We start from the raw sequence: 21,730 nt of genomic DNA, 5'->3' as shown, positions 1-21,730 counted from the left end.
CCTTCTCAGGATATGCTGAGTTTGAGGGGTTGATGAGGTATTTAAGTGAAGGTGACTTGTACCAGGGTAGATAGGTGATACAGTGAATAAAATGTCAGTACTAGAGTTAGGAAGACATCTTTCTGAGTTCAAATCTGGCCTCAGATACTTATTAACTGTGTGACCCTGAGCAAGTCACATAACCCTGTTTGCCTCAGTTTCCTCATCAGTTAAATGAGCTACAGAAGGAATGGCAAACTTCTTCAGTGTCTCTGTCAAGAAAATTCCCAAATGAGGGTCACAAAGAGTGGGGCACGCCTGAGAACAACTGAACAAGACCAGTACACAGTTTTCAGGCAAGTAGGACAAAATGATTTGTTCACATACTCCAAATCCTGAACTAGATTCATAGCTCATAACATTCAGCTGGATATTTATGGCATGAAATACCTGCTGATTCCACAAAATAATGGCAGATTTCTCCTGTTACTAGAGTCCTGAAGCAAAGACAGGATCAACATATTTTAAACAGTATTAGTGATTTGAGAAAGCTTTAGTCTAACTTACCTGTGAGATCAATTCACATTCTATATTTATGTGATACTAGAAGGATCAGGCTGGAAAATCCATGAGGGAGAAAGAATAAGCATTTATTCCTAAACACCTACTATGTGTCAGCAATTGTGCTAAGCATTTTATAAATATTATCTCATTCGATCCAGAAGGTAGATGTGTATGAAATATATACAATGATAAATCCATAAGTCTCTAATATTGACTCTGTGGAACATTTTCTGAGGAAGGACAGCAATTTCCCTTTATGCTTTTTTAATCGAAGATTAGATGTACACTGCACCCTTCAGTTTCTTTTCATGATTCATCCATATATTCATTTAAAACCATTTCATTTAAACAATGAAATACACAGCAAGCATTTTACTTAAGTGCCTCCTGTGCATTAGATATCATGCTAAGTATTAGGGAAGTCAGAAAATTGAAATAAGAGTCCTCTCTTTGTGAAGACGATAAACTAGCAAGCTCTTTCTTCAATTTTTTTTCTGATATTTCCAATGTACTGTGAGAAAAAAACAGCAACAAAACCCTCTTTCTCCATTTTAAATCTCCTCTCTTAAATCTGAGATCAATGTCCTTAAGCACTAAAATATCTATTGTAAGACATGCTAGAGGAATTCATAGTTTTCCATGAAAAGCTAGGGTTCAAATCAGCTAACTGGTAATTAAATTGGTTAATTTGTAATCAGAAATCTTATTTTTTGAACTCAGATGAGGAGATTTGGGCTTACGATTTTTTCCTGTGTATAGCAATCAAACATTTGGAGCAACCTCAGCATTTTCCTGAGGTTGAGGCTATCTTCTTAAGGGACCATTAATAATAGTTTTATTTTTATCAATTCACAAGTTTTATTGGGTTACCATGAGAGTTATTCAGTTTCCTTATCTATAAAATGAATATATTAGTTGTTCCCTAAGGTCTCTTCCAATTCTCACATTCTATAATTCTATTATCATAAGTGCTATGGGGACAGACTTCAAGAGCATTTATTTACTGTAACTATTAAATGAAAACTGAGAAAAAGTGGCATATAGCCAAAAAAAAAAAAATTAACCATTGTCCATTCTTTGCCTTAGGGTCTCTTGTATCTCATAATCCCTTCTTTCCTTCAAATACCTCTTTCTGATCCCCATTTCCCAGCTGCTATTTGTTTTATATGTATACACTAGAGGTAAATATCTTGTCCCTCTGAATATAATGTCAGATTCTTGAGAATAAGGTCTGTTTCATTTTTTTATCTTTGTATTCTCAGTACCCAGTCAGCATAGTGCCTGGCAAAGAGTAGATGCCTCATAAACACTCATTGATTGAATGAAGGTGATAATTAGTGTGACATCAAGATACTTGGTATTTTTATCAAGGTCAAAACTCAATCTAAATCAAGTAAAAGCTCTGTAGCCTCTTCTACTAAAGATGTGCTTAGCTGACTGGGGGGGGGGGGGAGTATCTCTATGTCTCTGGAGGATCTTCCCAATGCTAAAGGCTTTCCTTTGGTTCTTTTAATAATGAAGGCCCAAGTACCATTAAATAGCTGTCCCAACTGTTTGATTTTTTGGTAGACAATAAAAAGACCTAATTGCACATCTGGAAAAACATGTATAATTGATCCCTGCCTCCTTCCCCCTTTCCCACACTGACTCCCCATCCATACATGCCCTTTGACTCATTATCTCCAATGCAACATAGAGAGAACTTGAAAGATCCAAATAACCCATATGATTTTTAAGAATGGTGACATCTGTTACATCACCATAAACATAAAATGCAGACTTGGAACTGAGAAATATGTGTTGAAAAGGAATAATTCCAAATATATTTTTGGTTCAAAAGAGATCTCTATATAATTATATCATTCCACACTAGTTCCTGATAAAAAAAAAAGATATAATGTTTATTTTTAGTTTTGCTCCAGGGGCATATAGATGACACAGTGGATAGAGCACAAGCCCTATTGTCAGGAGAATCTTAGATAGATGACACCTATTATCTGTGTGACCCTCAACAAGTCACTTAACCCCAATTGCCTCTCAAAAAAATTGGTAAATGCAAATTAAAACAACTCTGAAGTACCACCTCACACCTCTCAGATTGCCTAAGATGACAGGAAAAGATAATGACAAATGTTGGAGGGAATGTGGGAAAACTGAGACACTAATGCATTGTTAGTGGAGTTGAGAAATGATCCAACCATTCTGGAAAACAATTTTGAACTATGCCCAAAGAGTAAATAAAATAAAAATGACAGGTGCAAAAATGTTCATAGCAGTTCTTTTTGTGGTAGCAAAGAACTGAAAAATGAGTAGATGCCCATCAATTGAGGAACAGCTGAACAATTGTGGTACATGAAGGTAATAGATGTTATTGTTCTATAAAATATGATAAACAAGCTGATTTTTAAAAGGCCTGGGAAAATTTACATGAACTAAAACTGAGCGACCCAAACCAGGAATATATTGTATACATTAACAAGAAAAACATGAGATGATCAGCTATAAAAAACTTGGTTCTTCTCAATAGTTCAGTGACCCAAAGCACTCCCAGTGATTTTGGACAAAAAAATGTCATCTTCATCCAGAAAAAGAACTAAGGAGACTGAATGTAAATCAACACATGCTATTTTTACTTCTTTTTTTCTGATTTTTTTGAACCTCTCCCATGTTTTTCCGTTTTGCTCTGATTTTTCTTTCCCAACATAATTCATAAAGAAATGTGTATTAAAAATAATAAAAAGTGAACTAACTTTACTTCTAAATGTTTACTTTAGTTTATATATGTGTGTATACAGACATATGTATGTACATACATGTTCATTGTTTTGCTTTTGTGCTCAAAAAGGACCAAATTTCAAGGTCAAGGTAAAGTATGACTGACAATGGCTAACTAGACCAATATGAGCTTGGAAGGTTCTACCACAGGTCAGGCAAAAATAGTCCATATGAACATTTAGAGTGGAGACATAGCTAAATTTCATGGCTTTTTGAGCTACTACAATTCTACTTTGTTCACAGAGTATATATATATATATATATATATATATATATACATATATACATATATATACATATATACATATGCAGATGATATATGTGTAAAGAAATTTATCTTTTTCTATACAGACATCTATATAGATGTATCCAACTTTTTCTCAACCTAACTAAGTATTGATAAATGATAGGGAGGGAGAGGAGAGAGGAAGAGAAAGGAAAAGGGAGAGGGCAAGGAAGAGGGAGAGAGAGAGAACATGTATTTGAAAAGGGGGGAGAAATAGGAGAAAGAAGATAGCAAGGAGGGAGATGGAGAAAAGGAAAGAAAGAGGACAGAAGAGAGGAGGAAAAGAGATACAGAGAATAAAAGAGAACTAGAGGAGGAGAAGAAGAGGAAAAAAAGAGAAGAAGAGGAAAGGAGGAAAAGAGAGAAGAGAGGAGAGAAAAATAAGAGAAAGGAGAAAGAGAAACAGAAACAGAGATTGTTGCGCTAAAATAGCCATTAAATGAAGAGGCAACTTCTTATTTTGGGGGGGAGGGGGTTGCACAAATGGATCATCTTACTACCAAAAAATCAAACATTTGAGATGATATTTAGAACTCCATCATTAAAAGAACCAAATCCATAAAGGATTGTTTTATTAAGGCACTGGAAAAAATTACTGATGGTTAAAGTGAACAGAAAGAGATGTTCTAATCTGTATCAGTGAAGAGAATACTCATTAAGGTGTTCCAAAGTATTCAAGTATTGATATCTAAAAGCCCAATGGGATCTGGACTATGACTAGAACCAACTTCACTTTCACTTCACCACCAGTGGCCTTAGAATTACTTCTCTGGCTCTTATTTCTTTATTTCCAGTATTAAAGTGAAGGACTCTTCATTCAGCTTTGCTCTTGCCTACATGTTTCAGAAATAGTTACAGAAGACAGCTTGGAATATCTAGATCTTGAGAGGCTATCAAGTTTCTTCCTGCAAATCAAGGTTTCTAAACCTTGTTTCCTGTTTTAAACCCCACCTGGCTATCTGGTAAAGTCTATAGACCACTTCTCAGAATAATGTTTTTAGATACATAAGATTACAAAGGAAGTCACTTATATTGAAATAATTATCAAAAATATTTCTAAAGCAAGGACTCCAATTTAAGAACCCCTGGTCTATAAATCACCCCAAATCATCGAGAAGCTAGCCTATTTTTAAAGACCTCAGAGAAAGTTCACAAGGTCCTTTGGACTAATGTATAGCAATCATAAGTGTAAGAAAGTTCTATTTTATCTTTCTTCTTCATTGTTCCACATATCCAAAAAAAGAGAGATAGGCAAACCTTATTGGTTCCTCTTCCCTTCCAAAGGCTGGACTATAGAAACAGAGGGTAAAGCATCCTTCAGAAACTTTTGAGATCTCTCTCTCTCTCTCTCTCTCTCTCTCTCTCTCTCTCTCTCTCTCTCTCTCTCTCTCTCTCTCTCTCTCTCTGCCTTTCAACAATCCTCAGGGCATGTCTGTGCAGATGCAGTGGTCTGTGGCCGTTTTCCAGAGGAAGGATTTGCTCTTTTTTCAAAAAAAAAAAAGCATGAGCAGGAAAATAAGGCCAGCTATCAGGGCATTCAATCATTTCTGACAAGTTGTCTAGACTGTTGAACTAAAAGTATATTTACTGCAGGGAGATGCCCATAGCAGGAGACATCAAGTCTAGCCAGTCCCATAGCCCTGTCCCTGGGCATCAGTCTGACAAAATCATGACACAGGAGGACACCAATTCATAGCCAGATACCAAATCTCTTTATCCCAGAGAGATTTCCTCTGGTCCCTTTTGCTCAGGGAAATGTGTGACCCTGTGTGTGTTGAACTTGAAAAGAGGCAATAAAGACCCATTAGAAAGATACTTCACAAGCAAACCTTCTCAAGCTGGTGGAACTTGTAAATTGTATTGAACAGGACCTCAACTTGGAAAGACAAAGATCTCATTATGTCAGCATTTCTTTCTTACCCACGGATGAGGAAGGAAAAAAATAGGTTAGGAAAATGAGGAAAGGGGAAAAGGTGATATGAATAATAAATTAAAAACAGGAAGGTCTGGGCTAGAAATTGGCCTCTAACATTTATTCACTATGTGATCATGAGCAAATCATTTTTAATCTCTTTAAATCTCAGTTCTCTCATCTATAAAATGGGGGTAATAATATCTGTAAATATCTACTTCATATACTTATGAGGCTCCAATGAAATAATATATGTACAGTGCTTTGTAGAATTTAAAAAGCTATATAACTATCTGTTGGTATTTTTAAAACTTAAATAATCATCAAACATAATTTTATGTAATAGTTTTTAAGTCTGTCCTTCCTACCTAAATCTGCTAATAAGTGGCCATTCTTTATTTTCTTTTTTATTCAAGTATCAAGATGCAACACTGTGCTTTAGTATCTAGTACAATTCTTTCAAAGAATAATAAACTGTGAATATTCATGGTTTAGCTTTGGTGATGGCACTAAAAATAGGAATATGGGTAGAAGCCAGGTATTGGGGAGAAAGGGAGGATAGAAGCAAACAAAAGACACTCAATAATACTTTAATATAAGCACAAAGAAGGTCCAACTTGCTTATTGCTTTGACTGTTTCCCAACTAAGGCAAAGATGAGACATACCATTAGAATCATGAAGTGTTTGAATTGAATAATATGTACAAGATCACTTAATAAATTTTGCAAATGAAGAGAGGCAAGGAGGCAGATAAGAGAGTAGGGTGAACTTAGTTCCAATCTCACCTCTTCCAAGGTGTGAGAGTGGACATGTCACTTCATCTAAGCTGGACAAGTTAATCATTGTCAAATTCCAATCCAATTCTACAATTTTCAGATACAACAAACTTGTTAGAAAAAGTGCATCATCCAGCACTTAGAAGAAAATATTTTCCATTCCTGTTTTAGAATCAAAAGACCCTAGATTAACCTATAAGATATGGGACATGCAGGTCTTTTCCATAACTTAAAATCTATATCTATTGAATAAATTCTGTCTTATGCAAACGTGTTACTATTTTTCAAGTGTATGCATATGTTACTGTGATTAATAAGATACAAACTCGTTTTAAAGATTTCCTAAATTCATAGTGACACAACTAAGTAGTGCAGTACACAGAGTGCTGGGCTTGGAGTCAAGGAGACTCATTTTTTCGAGTTCAAATTTATCCTCAGATACTTTACTAACTGTGGTCCTGGACAAGTCACTTAACCCAGTTTGCCTCAGTTTCCTCATCTGCAAAATGAGCTAAAGAAGAAATAGTAAACCACTCCAGTGTGTTTGCCAAGAAAATGGAGTCACAAATTTTTGGACATGATTAGCTTTTTGTCACCATGAATTTTCTCTATCAACAGAAATACTATGTAGTAAAAATCCTTTTATGTGGCATCCCAGAAATTTTATGTTAAATTTTATGTTTTTATGTTAATTTATGTTTATGTCCCCATACTTGAAGAAGTTGGGATTAGGTTATATAAATTTACTCATTGTTACTTTGGAGCCATCATTCTCCATTAATACCTTAGCATGGATTTATTTATCAGTTTACAAAAAATAAGACCATGAACTCCAGATCACCAGGAACATTCAGTTCAAAGCTGAATGTGGGGTTAATTTGACAAAAATGATGAGTCCATTTCATGGGGATTAGATTAGATGACCCATTGAGACTTTTTCAGCTTTGACAATACAGGATCCCAGGATTCTGTGACTTGCAAAAATCCTGAATAAGACTCAGTAGTAGAATGAATAAGAGTGTAAAGGCTTGGTGAATATGGTATTTCTCCAAGGAGGTAAGGCCCTGATAATAGGTGAAGAATCTTGGGCAACTAATAGCTCATAAGAATGAATCACAGATTTAGATTTTAAAAGGAATTTAGAGACCATCTGGTCATTTTACAGGAAAAAAATTAAGACTTGGTGACACAAAGTAATCTGCCCATGGTAACAGATAGCAAGTACCAGAGGTAACATTTGAACATAGGTCCTTTGAGGTCTGACCTACTATATTGCCTACACCTGATTTAGAGAAGGTGCCAAAATGGAAAAGAGAAAGGAAACACCAATTGCTTACTTCTACAGCCACCTTGGCTCTTTCCCAATAGCCACTTACCTGGTAGGGGTATAGTGTGACTCCATTTGTTCTGGACAGGGACCAGGTGCCATCCAGATACTGGTGGGCCTGGATGGCCACTGAGTTGAGGATATTCCCATTGCTGGGGCTGGTGGCCATCTGAAGGCTGACCTTGGCCTGGTGAGTAGGCGATCCATTCTTCTTCTCTGCCCCACTGCCAACCCCAAGGCTATTGGGCTTGCTGCCATGCTTGTTGGTGATGAAACCTGTATAGTTAGAGGTGGCATAAGAAGCAGGCACAAAGGCCCAGTCTCGGGGCTGCTGAAGGCCACCAACATGTCGGGGTCCCACCAAGGCGGGGATGTTAGCAAGTGGTGGAGGCGAGCTTGGCGATGTGTCATAGTGCTCACTGTTGGCCGCCTGCTCCAAGGTCAGCACCATCTGGATGGCCTCCTGCTTCAGCTGGTTCAAGTGAGTCGCACAAATGTCACAGCGGTTGTCCCGCTCGTTCCAAGCTTTCCGGATGGTGTTGGGGACCTGGAGCTTGTCATGGATAGCAGAAGAGAATGCAGGGTCCTAGAGAACAAATGAACAGAAAAAAGTAGAGTTATTTAACTCAAGGTTAATACCAAGTAGGAGGGAGCTATCAGGCCCATTCAACTTCGATGAACTAAGCTTGGGATATAGCTGAAGAATTGCTGCACGAAGTTGCAGTGTTGTTGGCTATTAACATCATTTCAACCTCTCACAGCAAAAGTTTTTAATAATTTTCAGAAAATAATTTAAGAATCCTCTTCCCCAGACCAGTCAAAGCGAAGTGCTCCAGGTCTTCTTGTTCATATCCAAGAATGACAATCCAATTTTCTTTAGCTAACAACCTACAGTCATTCAATCAGTCAATCAGTATTTATTAAGCACTTTCTATATTCCAGACACTGAGGTAAGCACAGGAGATATGAAGACAAAAATGGACTTTTCTTTAGGTTGTTTATATTCTTTTGTAATGGAAACATGCATATATAGTAGTATCCACCAGAAGAAAAAACAAAACCAAATAATCAAAATCAGTACAGGGTAGTTTTGAGAGAGAAGATACTTAGTAGCAGCCACAGTGTAGGGGAAGGCAGAATAGAAATAGGAAGAAATTGGGCTAATCTTGATGTAATAAGGGATTCTATGAGGCAGAATAGAGATGAAATGAGTGTATTCCAAGCAGGACTGAAGGTCAATGGAGAGGCACAGAGGTAGGAGATGAAGGACAGAGTCTTATAAATAAAAAAGAGGACAACATCTATAGATGGATATATAGATATCTCCATAGAGAGATCGATATAGATACAGATTTCTATTTATATATATTTATCTATATATACATTATATGTGTGTATATTTATATAAAGAGATATAAATATATAGATACTTCTATGGAGAGCTATATATATATATATATATATAGAGAGAGAGAGAGAGAGAGAGAGAGAGATGTATTTATAGAGAGAGAGATAAATTGATATCTTTAGAGAGATCAATATAGATATCTATCTATATCTCTATATGTAAAGATATCTGTATCTAAATCAGGAGAGATAGATAAATAGACAAATAGATAGAGACAGAAATATGAATAAGACACTAGATTTTACTAAGTATGAAAGTTACATAGTTATTTTATATAAGTACACATTGAACATAATGAACAGATTCACAATTAAGTCATCATCCTTCCCCCTTATGATTAATGATCCATGTTAGAAGGATAGCTAAGGAGGGATGTAGGAGTGAAGTTTAGGAGTATGGGGAAAAGCATTTATTCTACAAAAGGCTATTAAGAGCTCAAATATATATCATACTTTATATGTAGAGTCCTGTATGAGCCCATGACACCATGTGGCAGAAGCTCTGCCCCTAAACAAAGTCATGGCCACACACATTGAGAGAGAGAGAGAGAGAGAGAGAGAGAGAGAGAGAGAGAGAGAGAGAGAGTGAGTGTGTGTGTCTGTGTGTGTGTGTGTGTGTTTCTGTCACTATGACATCTCTTGGGGCCAGTTCTCTCCTCCCCGACTGTCATGGAAACCAGTGATGGATCACTTTCTTTTCCAAGACAATTATAGCTGAATTATGATTGTCCCTGCTATCCTTCCTCTCACCCACACCTCTATCACCCATTTTGCTATTGGGTTTCTTTTAAGCTCCTTTAAAAAATTTCCCATATACTTTCTCTGTGTAAGTTCTCTTCTAATTCCCAATCATGGTGTGAAGAGAATCTCCAGACACCTCACAGACCACCTAGTCCAACCCATAACTATACAAGAATCTTGTCTGCAATACACCCCACACTTGGCAATCTAGCCTTGGCTAAAGGACCGTCAAGAGGGAATCCACCTCCTCCTGTGGCATTCTATTCCTTTTTTATTGGTACAGCTTGGTCATACAGTTCATAGAGTGCCAGGCTTAGGATCAGGAAGATCCATCTTCCCAAGTTCAAACCTGGTCTTAAACATTCACTAATTGTGTGACTCTGGGCAAGTCAATTCCTTCTACTTGCCTCAGTTTCCCATCTATAAAATGGGAGCACGCTGGAGAAGAGAAAACCAATATCTTTGCCAAGAAAGCCCAATGGGCAAAAAGTCCATGCTGCCATACAACAGCAACAGCATATATACAAGAAATACTAATTGTATCAGCTGCAGGCAAAGGGTCATATTGCCTCAGCCTAAGTGATTTTGGGAGACATGAGAATGATGGTATCTATGGGAATAACTGGCATCCTGAAGCAAGAGGACCTAACAGGAGTGAATGTGGGCGTTATCACTGCATCTTTATTGGGCCACACTGAATTCTTGAAATATAATGCTTTCCATGAATACCTAGCAATATTCATCCTATCAAAATACAAGTAAGCTAGGTCAGTCAAAACCTGCTAATGATTTCCATTCAACAGAGACTGAGTGTGCTATATGAAACTAGAGAAGGAATACGGGAATGGTGATGGGCTAAGAAGACAAAAGATATAGAGGAATGAGAGTAAGCTGAGAGGTCCTTGCTTAGGGGGAAGGATGGGGGATAATTCATTATGAACTCTAGGATTTTGTTTTCACTGTTTAACTGCCGTGAACTGCTCTTCAGCATTAAATGATTAATTGATTAATAAATCAGCAAACAACAGCAAGAGTGGTTCAGGAGGTAGGAACTCAAGGTTGCCATATAACACTATGGAAAACAATCGGGGGTCATGGTTGATCAAATCTCTAGCAGACAAAGAGCCCGCAGACTGCCAGCTTCATGAGTACCATATGAGAACTGACCTGTAAAACACTTGCTACTGTAAATATTTTTGTCCCAGGAAATTTCAGTCATCTCATAGGCCAAGGTGGCCGAGAAACACTGCCTGCTTATTATCCATCTACATTTAGTCATAAATATCTATTCTTCTATTCAACAACCATATATCAAGCACTTGCTCTTAGGGAGCTAGGCCATCAAAATGAGTATCTGAGAATCTGGGATAAAATTCTGCCTCTGCTGCTTATTCCCTGTGTAATCAGTCTCTCTTAACTTTATTTCCTCATCTGAAAAATGATCCCCATAATTTCTAAATCTCAGATCCTATAAGAAGGCTTAGGATTAATAAACCGGGCTTTAATTATGAGCTTGGCTATTTAGTATCTGAATAACCTTAGGCAATATTACTGATATCATTATTGTTATTGTTGTTATTATTACTGTTACCTGATTCTCATCTGTTTTTGATGAAGTTCAGAAAGAAATGATCCAAATAGACTTTGGACAGAAAATGCCATCTGCATCCAGAAAAAGAACTAAGGAGACTAAGTGTCAATCAACACATGTTATAGGTTCACATATTTTTTCTGCTTTTTTTTTTTAATCTCTCCCTTGGTTTTTTTTTTCCATTTGCTCTGATTTTTCTCTCCCAAAATGATTCATAAAACAATGTGCATTAAAAATGAACTAAAAAAAGAGCTCTAAAATTTACAGGTCAGGAACCTCAGCTTAATGTAGGCTCTGAAATGGAAGCATTCATATGGGGAGCATGTATAATGTCTCTTTTGTGATTTAGCCATCTATCATTAAATTGAAAGGGTTCAAAATGTATGTGAATACAATCTCTGGATAGGTGATTTAATGTTTATGGTTCTGGTGATATAGAAGTCATAATTATCTGCCATCCCACTCCTCAAAAGGGACCAAATCTAAAAACCAACAGGTACCAAAATCAGAGACTCTGTGATACTTGACTGATATAGAGTTTAAAGGGTGAGTTTGAGGATACCTTGCAAATGGCTACAGAAAATTATCCAACTTTTCATGCTTGAAAGGGAAAGTTTTCTGTTTCCTGAAAATAATTTTGATTGTTGATTTATGAATATAATAAAACTTTCCCTGATTACCTTCCTTATATCAGAAACCTTCGCTGCCAAAGGGATTGGATATGGGGCCAGGACTAGAAGCATTTGGCTCACAGAAGGTCCCAGGAAGTTATTAAATCCCTCAGTTCAAATGTGCCTGAGGCTATTTGATTTTATCACAATTTTTTTTAATTTTTAAAGATATCTCCCACTACTTACTGACCCCAAGGTAGCAGATACAATACATTTCCACCCAATCATTTCAGTTCACATTATATGGTTATCTTTTGAATTGGAAAGTGTCATTGCTATCTGTGTGTGCACCTGAATCTTAAAGGGCTGATAGGCAGAGGAGAGTCCTATCACATGAAGGACAGTTAGCTTTGTATCTGAGGTCACCATGGCCAAGAATCAGTGAGTTTGTTTCCTAGGCAGCAAGATGACATATCCTCCCATTGTTACATGCCAGATTAATTTGTTGCCACTTATTATGATGATGTTTATTATTCTGAGATAATATATGCAAAGTATTCAGCAAATAATGAAATACTACATGAATGGCAATTCTAAGGGGCACGATGGCCCTAGGCAATTCTTTAAGACTATATTGACTATATATTTTAATACATATTGTTTATATGTTTATATATATATATATATATATACATATATATTTATATAAATAAATATATATTTTATATATTATCTATATATTGAAAAGATTCTATATAATTTTATATTATATATATTTAATTGAATATAGAGAGAGGAAAAGATTCTATATAATTTTATATTGTATATATATTTAATATATATTATCTATATATTGAAAAAGATTCTATATTTAAGATTCTATATTGAAAAAAAAGTTGTTAATCTGCTGTATAAAAAAGAAATTAGAAATCTTTTCAAATTCTACCAATAATATCACCTAACATTCAAGTATCACTTTATATGCATCATCTTATTTGATCCTCACAACTCCATTTCACACATGGAGAAACTAAGAACCAGAGCAGTTTCTTATTCAGGATTTCTTATTCAGTATAAGTGATAGAGCTAGAATTCAAATCTAAGTCCTTTACTTCTACATACAGTACTTTTTCTCTACAGTAGGGGCAGCTAGATAGGCAGTGAATAGAGTACTGGTCCTGGAATCAGGAAAACCTGAATTCAAATATCATCTCAGACATTTAAATAAGTCACTTAACCCCAATTTCCTCTAAAATAACTACACACACAAATATACCAATATAGTTATCACACACACACACACACACACACACACACACACACCCAGACAAATACACCAATGCAGTTATCTTATACACAACTTATTTACATAATCCGTATGCTGAAACATGTATCTTATTTTGATTTTCTACTTCTAGATCAGGAAAGAATTTGACTCCTCTCCCTAAAGTCAAATAGGATAAAGACTATTTCCTCTTTTCCTCAATGAGGCCATGACAAAATGAGAATTACCCTTTTACCACATATGGAGTCCTAAATCAAAATGAAATGACAAAATAATTTTCCATAAAATGAGTCTTTGTGACCAGTCAGCCATGCAATAAACATTTTTGGATTCCTACTATATGCCAGATATTGTTACTAAGTTCACAATCTAATGGAGAAAATACCATGCAAATAACTATGTATGAAATTACAGAAAGCTACTAATAATATGAAAGACAATGAAAAGTTCCTAATAATGGGAATGCATTCCCCCCTCACTCTCCATGATACTAAGGCTTTCTATCACATCCTACAATTTTCTTTAAAAACTCAAAGACTATGATGATTTGCAAATTATGGAGGAAAAGAATAAAAAAATATACAAGTCAGATGAGATACTTCTTTAACTCACAAAGTTAATAGGATGTTGCTTATAGAAATGACCATTTTTCTTATAATTATTGACTTATAGGCCTTCCAACAGATGATCACACTCAAGTCAAACCAAGTCTAAAATATTCAGGACATCCAACTTCCACAGGGCCATCTATGATTCTCCATTACCAGAGACAACAGTGAAATAGAGAAGGGTCACTAGAAAATTGGAGAAAATACCCTAATAATTCTTTTAACCTAAATGTCTTTAATGTAATTTTCCCAGACTTGCTTGCTGTCTTTTTGACTAGATGGTGAGCTACTTGGTAAGACCATCTTGTGCTTCTTTTTGTTTCTTCAGCACCAAGGACAGTGTCTTCCATGCAGTAGGCATTCAATAAATGTTTATTAACTGACTGATGCTGATGGTATTCTCTTAAGCTAAGAGATCTCACATCAATAAGTTAAGGCTCCCCAGTTATCATCCTGTTACCCAAAATTCAATAAATATTAGAAAGTTTCTCAAAGATTTCCAAGTTTTCTAAGTCTTCCTCCAAAAGTGGATATCTGCCCCAGACTTTACTGAGACCTCCATGCCATTCTCTGCAGCTCAATCAAAGGAAGAATGCAGATTTCGAGTCAGCAGGGATCGTAAAGGCCATGGAATCCTACCCTCTCATTTTAGAGATGAGAACACTAAAGCTCCTGGGTCACACAGCTAATACATATCTGGAGGAAGATTCACACTCGGTTCTTCCTGAATCCAGGTTCAGTACATCAACCACTATATTACCTGGCCACTTTGGAAGCAAACCTGTGAAAATAGAGCTAAGGGACTATCTAAAGATATTTGTGGAATGGAAGTGATATGACTAGCTCAGAAAATCCCCATAAAGCCAGTAGGATGGTTATAATTATCAAGTAAACTGACAACTTCCATTGTGTGTGTCTCGGATAGTGATGAGGGGAGCAAGAAATCAGGCGCCAATGTATGGGCCCATGAGGTCACTCCCTAATGTTCTTCATTATTTTCTTCTTTCATCTCATTCTCCTCCAAGGGGTAAACTGTCCAGTAATAAATGCTAATGCCACTTTTGAGGAATGGATGATTCTTTTCCAAATTACTTGAGCCCAAAATGGCCTTAGCATGTGCTCCTCCAAGGCCAAATTGGTCTGTCACCATGCCAATAACTGGAGTGAATGTCCAGGATTTGCCATACAAATTTCTGTTGATGTTTGCTTGTTATTCATTATTCTAAAAGTCTCTACTGACAGATTCAACAAGATTTGTGCTGCCCTTCAAAGGCATTTTCTTCTCACCCATTGCTAAACTATCCTCCTACATAAATGTTGTCCCATGAGACTGAATGGTGGACCACATGCAGAGAATGATCTATTTATTCCCCACAGCTGGTTTCTTCCCATCAGATCAATGGGCCTCCCCCTCAGCATCAATCATATCTTTTTCATGTCTCAGTTTTTATTTTTCCCCTAGAATAATCAACAATATTCCTTTTTGTTTATCTTAATATCCCTGACATTTATTACTTGACTATTCTATCCCCATTAGGCATGAGGCCAATATTAATGTCTTGCTTCTTTTCACATGGAAATGTAGAAGTAGAAAAATATGCCTTTGATTGCATAAGAAAGCCCCAGTGGAGTCAAAACCCAGTTGCTCCTCCATTTATGGAGGTCTTCATATAATCCTAAAAAATCAGTGAATAGATGTAACCTTTTCGATCCGATATTTCATTCCCCCATGGACTCTGGGGCTATACATCCTGTAAGTCCATTTATCTTTTTATTTCATTTGTTTCCACATATGTTGGAGCATAAAAATCCCTTTTTTTGCGAGAAAAAGTAACCAGGATAAATTCAAGGACAATTACAAGCAAATGCTTGTAATTGTCCTTGAATTTATCCTGGTTACTTTTAACCAGTTAAGTGCTTCCTATTGCATGGTATACGCGGCTAGGTAGTACAATAGATAAAGCATCGGGCCTACAATCAAGAAGATTAATCTCTCCTGAATTCAAATCCAGCCTCAGATACTTACTAGCTATATGACCTTAAACAAGTCATTTACCATGTTTGCCTCAGTTTCTTCATTTGTAAATTGAGCTAGAGAAGGAAATGGCAAACCACTCTCTTTACCAAGAAAACCCCAAATGAGGTCACAAAGATTCAGAAATAGCTGAAAAGGGACTGAACAACAAACTGAGCAATAAAAGTACAAAAAGGGTTGTACCATTTGCTAATAATTTTAAAATGGGATAGAAAAATAGTTCCATTCAATAAACATTTATTAAGAAAATACATATAGAGGTCTCTAATGCAGAAGAAAGACAGAAGAAATAGGAAATCCAAAGCTAAAAGAAAGGTGGAAGGATAAGAGTTTTTCTGATAACACATTTTATGAAACTCTACCAGACTCATCCCCAGGGAATATCTGTAAAGATAACAGATATGGCAATAGTAATGATGATTAATGATAACAATAAATAATAACCTTGACAATCAACAAAATACTTTTAATATTTTATCTTATTTGAACTCTGAGACACTTTGTAAGATAGATATTTTAAATAATCAATGCTGTTTAAGGTTCTCTTGGCAAAGAGATTGAAGTGATTTGCCATTTCTTTCTCAAGATCATTTTACAGATGAGGAAACTGAGGCAAAGAAGGTCTTGCCCAGGATCAAACAACTAGTAAAGTGTCTGAAGCCAAATTTGAATTCATGAATGTAAGTTGTTGTTTTGTTGTTTTTTTTTACTCCAGGACTTGCTGCTCAACACAGAGATAGAATCCTACTAAGAGATAATACATGAACATTCAGTCTGAAGGACATGGCTATTTATGCATGAGAGGCTGCTGCATATGATATTGAAAGGAGGGAATTGGATTGATATGGCAGCTTGCAGAAACCTGTGAAAACTGTTTCAGGTGATTTGACTTTTTCTATCTTCAGAAAGCATAATTCTAATTCACACTTCAACCTCCTGGGAGCTACTCACCAACTACTCCAAAGACTGTGAAAAGTGTTGTTAATCATAACTACATAAAACCCTTTAAAAAATAAAATGTCCTGCAATATGTCTTGGCTCCCAGGCTATAAAGTAAGCTTTTTGAGATCAAAGAGATTATACTCCTTTACCTATGCTTTACCTAGTTAAGGCTATAACTAGAGACAGAGCAATAGAGTTTTGTTGGGACATCAACATTTAGGAAGCACTGACAATATCTGAAGTCTTTTAGCAGGAAGAATCTGTTAAGAATAATCCACCACGTGGCAATGTTTCCTACCAGCCATCGTCCTCAGTATTTGAGTTTGTATTTGGTACAGCTTGCTCCAGGTATAAAAACTATTAGATTTGCATTTGCCTGGCACTAAGCAAAATTCCCTATTCATGTTAGCCATTCAATAAACTTTTGTGGATATTGAAAATGACGAGGAGAGTGCCAAAAAAAAAAAAATGAGAGAGAGAAGAAATTGAAGACTGATGATAAGCCCATAGAAATGTTAGAGATGAAAGGACCATGAAAAGTCATCTCATTTTACAAATGAGGATGAAACTAAGAAATGATATGCCCACTCTCACAGATTAAAAACAATAGGATTTCAACACAAATCCTCTCCAAATCCAGCAACTTTTACTGTTCTGGCCAGAAACTCTTAGGATTTTTCCCTCCCCTACTAATATCTTTGTAATGGTAAACTGAGTCATTGTTTGCTTCAATTCTCACCCAGTCTTAAGTCTTTGACTGGGTTTTGCCTCAAACAAAAATGAGATGTGGCAAAGACCTTGATTTTGAAAGACCAAGGCCACCCACAGCAGGTTGGGCCATAGCCAGTAACCTTGATTTTGTCTTCCTACTAGAGTTTGATTACTCTTTCAGAAAGAGTGAAGCTGAGTCTACACAGCCCTGATCTAATTATATGTAGTTCATATGCAATTAAAGATATTACTCTCATGATATTATTGGCTGTCTTTGAAAATGAAGGATAACAACAATTCCTATAGAGCTCTCAGATTCACTAAGTGGTCCAGTATATAGAGTCCTAGGCTTGGCATCTAAAAGATCTGAGTTCAAAGCCTCAGATACTTACCTGAGAAAATCACTTAACCCTATTTGTCTCAGTTTCCTCATTAGTAAAATGAATTGAAGAAGGAAATGAAAAACCACTCTAGTGTCTTTGCCAAGAAGATGTAATTATGAAGAGTTGGACAAACTGAAAATGACTGAAAAATATAGCTCCCAAGTTAACCAACCCCATATGTGACCTGTGCAAACACTACTTAATATATGTTGAATTGAACAAGGAAACATTGTTACTGAGGTAGTACCCCTAATCCCTATCTCCACCCCTTATCAAATTCTGGGATATGTTGGTAAATGTTTGACAACTGGGTCCCAGAGGAAAAAAAGTAAATGTGTGTACACACACATAAACATACATACACATAATTTACATATACATACACTAATACTGGAAATTTAGGAGTTTAATCATTATTAACATTTTCTCCACTTCTTTAAGTTTAGACAATACATAAAACAATAAGTTAAGCTCTGATTTGCAACATCCACTGAATTCTGAGGTATAAATTTATCTCACACTAAAAAGTTAACAATTGGTTTGAACTGTTTCCAGGACATCACCATTCAAGTAAGATTGCATAATAATGTGGTTTACTTATTTTCTTCAATTATTTGTAAAAGGCTATAAAGGGGTCATTCTTTTCATTGAAAACAATGGAATTGGGTGAGCTGCTTTTCAAAATAAATTGGAAGGCAATATGGACTGTATCCCCTTTGTACAGCTATCAAAGCAAGACAATTTTGCAGTAGGTTGTGGATTTAAAGGTACTTTTTCTTGGTATTCTTCTCTACCTGTAAATTGCCATCCTCTGCCTCTAAAGGAATGAAGGAAAAAAGGACTGTTGTTCAAGTTATCTCAACTGTGTTTGGCTGTTCATGACTCCATTTGGAGTTTTCTTGAACAACCCTTTTGGTAGCCTGATGCAGGTTGAAAAAGGGATCATTTATAAATACAGCTTATAGCATAACTTGGGAAAATAGATTCCCTAGATACCTTATGTGTTTTCCCTTATCTGAACATTATAACAAAAGAGACACAGTATTGATCACATTACAATGAAATTTCACCTTTAAATTTTTACAACCTAGCTAGGGTAAAATGCATTTCTTTATGCAGGGTTTAATGTGCCATCAGGTGGCAAATAGATTTGTTTTCTAGTTGCAACTGGTTGTATTAGCATAAAGTTATTAAGAAGTCTGCTAATTATCTCATTATACAATTGCCTAATGGTTTTTGCTTTCATTAATTTGTTTTGCATGCATGAAATGATGTATGAATTTCCTTGCCTGTATTTCTTTGAACTTGCAACTCTGAGATGAGATGTCTCGAAGGGCTTTAATGGGATAAAGGACATTTTAACACAAAAACAAAGTTCTGATCATGTTGGTTCCTTGCTCCAGAAACTTCACCAATTCCCCACTCACTAAAGAATTAAGTCCAAATTCCTTATTATTCAGTCATGTGTGATTTTTCATGACCCTGTTTGGGTTTTGTAGAATTTTTTTTGGCAAAAATATTAGCTTTGCCATTTTCTTCTCCAGCTCACTTTATAGAAAAGTAAACTGAGGCAAACTAGGTTAAGTGCCTTGCCCAGGATCACATAGGTAGTAAGGGTCTGAGGCCATATTTGGACTCAGGAAGATGAGACTTCTTAACTTCAGGTCTTGTGCTCTATCCACTGAAAGAGCAAGGGGGCTTGCCTGTAGTAAGAATTTGAGACAACCTACAGATAGTCCAAGGACTAGTAGATTGGTATTACCAAAAAAAAAAAAAAACAAACAAAAAAAAACCAGCTAATTTGTGGGCAGCTCCTCTAAGAAGGAAATATGGGAAAACATAAACAAAATGAGTATAAGACAAAAAACATAAAAGGATTACAATCTTCATTACATACATGAAATAGCTACTCCATCAAAGTCAAATCAAAGCCATCCTCCACATAGCTACCAAAATGACTTTCCTAAAGTACAGACATATCTATGGTACTCCTCTGCTCAAGAGGTCCCAGTGGCTCCCTACTGCCTCCAGAATCAATATAGATACCTCTTTTTCTTGTTGTTGTTTGTGTCACTTTTAAAGCATTCCCCATCTGGCTCCATTTACCTTTCTAGAGTTATTATACATTCCTATGCTTTCTATGATCTGCAATCTACCCAAACTGGCCTGCTTTCTGTCCCTCACACTGAATGTCCCACCTCTATGCCTTTGCAAAAGCTACATATCCTGTACCTGGAATGCACTTCCTCCAGCTCTTAGAATCTCTAGCCCCCCTCAGAACTCAGTCCAAACACTACTTGCTAGATTTTTCCTGATTCTACTCCCAGCTACTAGGTGTTCTCCCAAAATGACACCTAATATTTAGTCTATATTTTTTTATCTATTTATAGATGTATATTGTTCCCTACCCTCCTCTCCCCCCTCCAAAAAAATAAGAATGTAAACTCTATAAGAGCAGGAACATTTTTATGATCATTGGAGCCCCCAAAGATTAGTAGGGTGAAGGGAAGGGAAGAGAATAGGTATTCATCTAGTGCCCACTATGTAAATATGTAGTAGTGCCAGGCACTATTCTGAGTCCTTCACAGACATTATCAAATTTAATTCTTCAGCAATATCCCTGGTACACTTAAATGCTTGTTGATTGACTAATGGATTAATGTTATTAATAATGGGCAACTAGATGATGCAATGGATAGAGTGCCAGGTCTAGAATGAGGAAGGCTTCAATTAAAGCCTCAGACACTTACTAGCTGTGTGACCTGGGTATGTCACTTACCCTTTTGCCTCAATTTCCTCATCTGTAAAATGAGCTGAAGAAGGAAATGGCAAATCATTCCAGTATCTTTGCCAAGAAAAAACCCAAAAGTGTTCATGAAAAAACAGATACAACTGAAAGAGCTAAACAACAATAACATATCATTGTCATAAACCAAACACTTCAATGTGTCTCTTTGACCTCACCCCAAAGCTGTTCCTCTAGGCAGACCAAGGCTAAGAATATCAAGACAGAGCTACACAAGGGAAGAATGATTATTTTTCAAGCAGAAGTAGAAGGATGCTTGAATGTAGAAAGTCCCTATTTATAATTGTCCCATTATCCTTCATTCCTATACAATTAGACATTTGAGCTTTATATATAAATTTTATAAAGCTTTTTCTGACTTTTACTTGGGGGCCCTACAGTCTTAAAGGGGCTGTTTAGTTCAGTCTGAACAGTTCAATAGTCCCTTCCCCATGCCCCACTTCTGTTTACTACATTGTATATGGAACTGGTACCCAACAGGGTTCAACAGTATCCTATTCACATTGCCATTTTTTTCAAGCCTAAATCTCTGGGCTGTTGGGCTTACACAGGATATGAGAAGTCCCAAAAGGAAAGTACTCACAGCAGGTATTCAATGAATGCATTTAGAGCTTAGAGGAGCCAGACATTTCCCCTTTCCCTCTGGCAAACACATAAACACACATACACATATACATACACACACACACACACACACACACACACACACACACACACACACACACACACACTTCTTTATAAACTCTCCAATGAGAACTACCTGGACAATGAGCTCTTGTACAGAAGGCCCTACAGCAGAGATCTCCAAGTATGAGCTCTAAACCCATCTCCCTATATAAAGCTTGATCCATATTTTCCCCTCTCCCTCCAACCCTACAATCAGCCACTTTTCCCCATCATGTATCCTGAAAAAGATAAGGGCAGATAAGTTCAAGCAGTAATTTACTTCTTTAACTTATGTGGTTTTAAAAGGGCTAAGATTATAAAAAA

General features: G+C 36.4%; 1 protein-coding gene across 1 annotated transcript in view; it reads right to left on the bottom strand.

The window, feature by feature from the left end:
- The window catches only part of KIF26B (kinesin family member 26B), a 590,705-nt gene that overhangs the window by 355,276 nt on the left and 213,699 nt on the right, over positions 1-21,730 (bottom strand). The window contains exon 3 of the mRNA XM_074262566.1: positions 7,670-8,206. Coding sequence (XP_074118667.1) covers positions 7,670-8,206 — 537 coding nt within the window. The remainder of the gene's footprint in view (positions 1-7,669; positions 8,207-21,730) is intronic.

This window comes from Sminthopsis crassicaudata, chromosome 4, assembly GCF_048593235.1.
Source record: "Sminthopsis crassicaudata isolate SCR6 chromosome 4, ASM4859323v1, whole genome shotgun sequence".
Classification (NCBI taxonomy): Eukaryota; Metazoa; Chordata; class Mammalia; order Dasyuromorphia; family Dasyuridae; genus Sminthopsis; species Sminthopsis crassicaudata.
The sequence above is the reverse complement of the archived record's forward strand: the minus strand, read 5'-3'. Positions and strand labels throughout refer to the sequence as shown.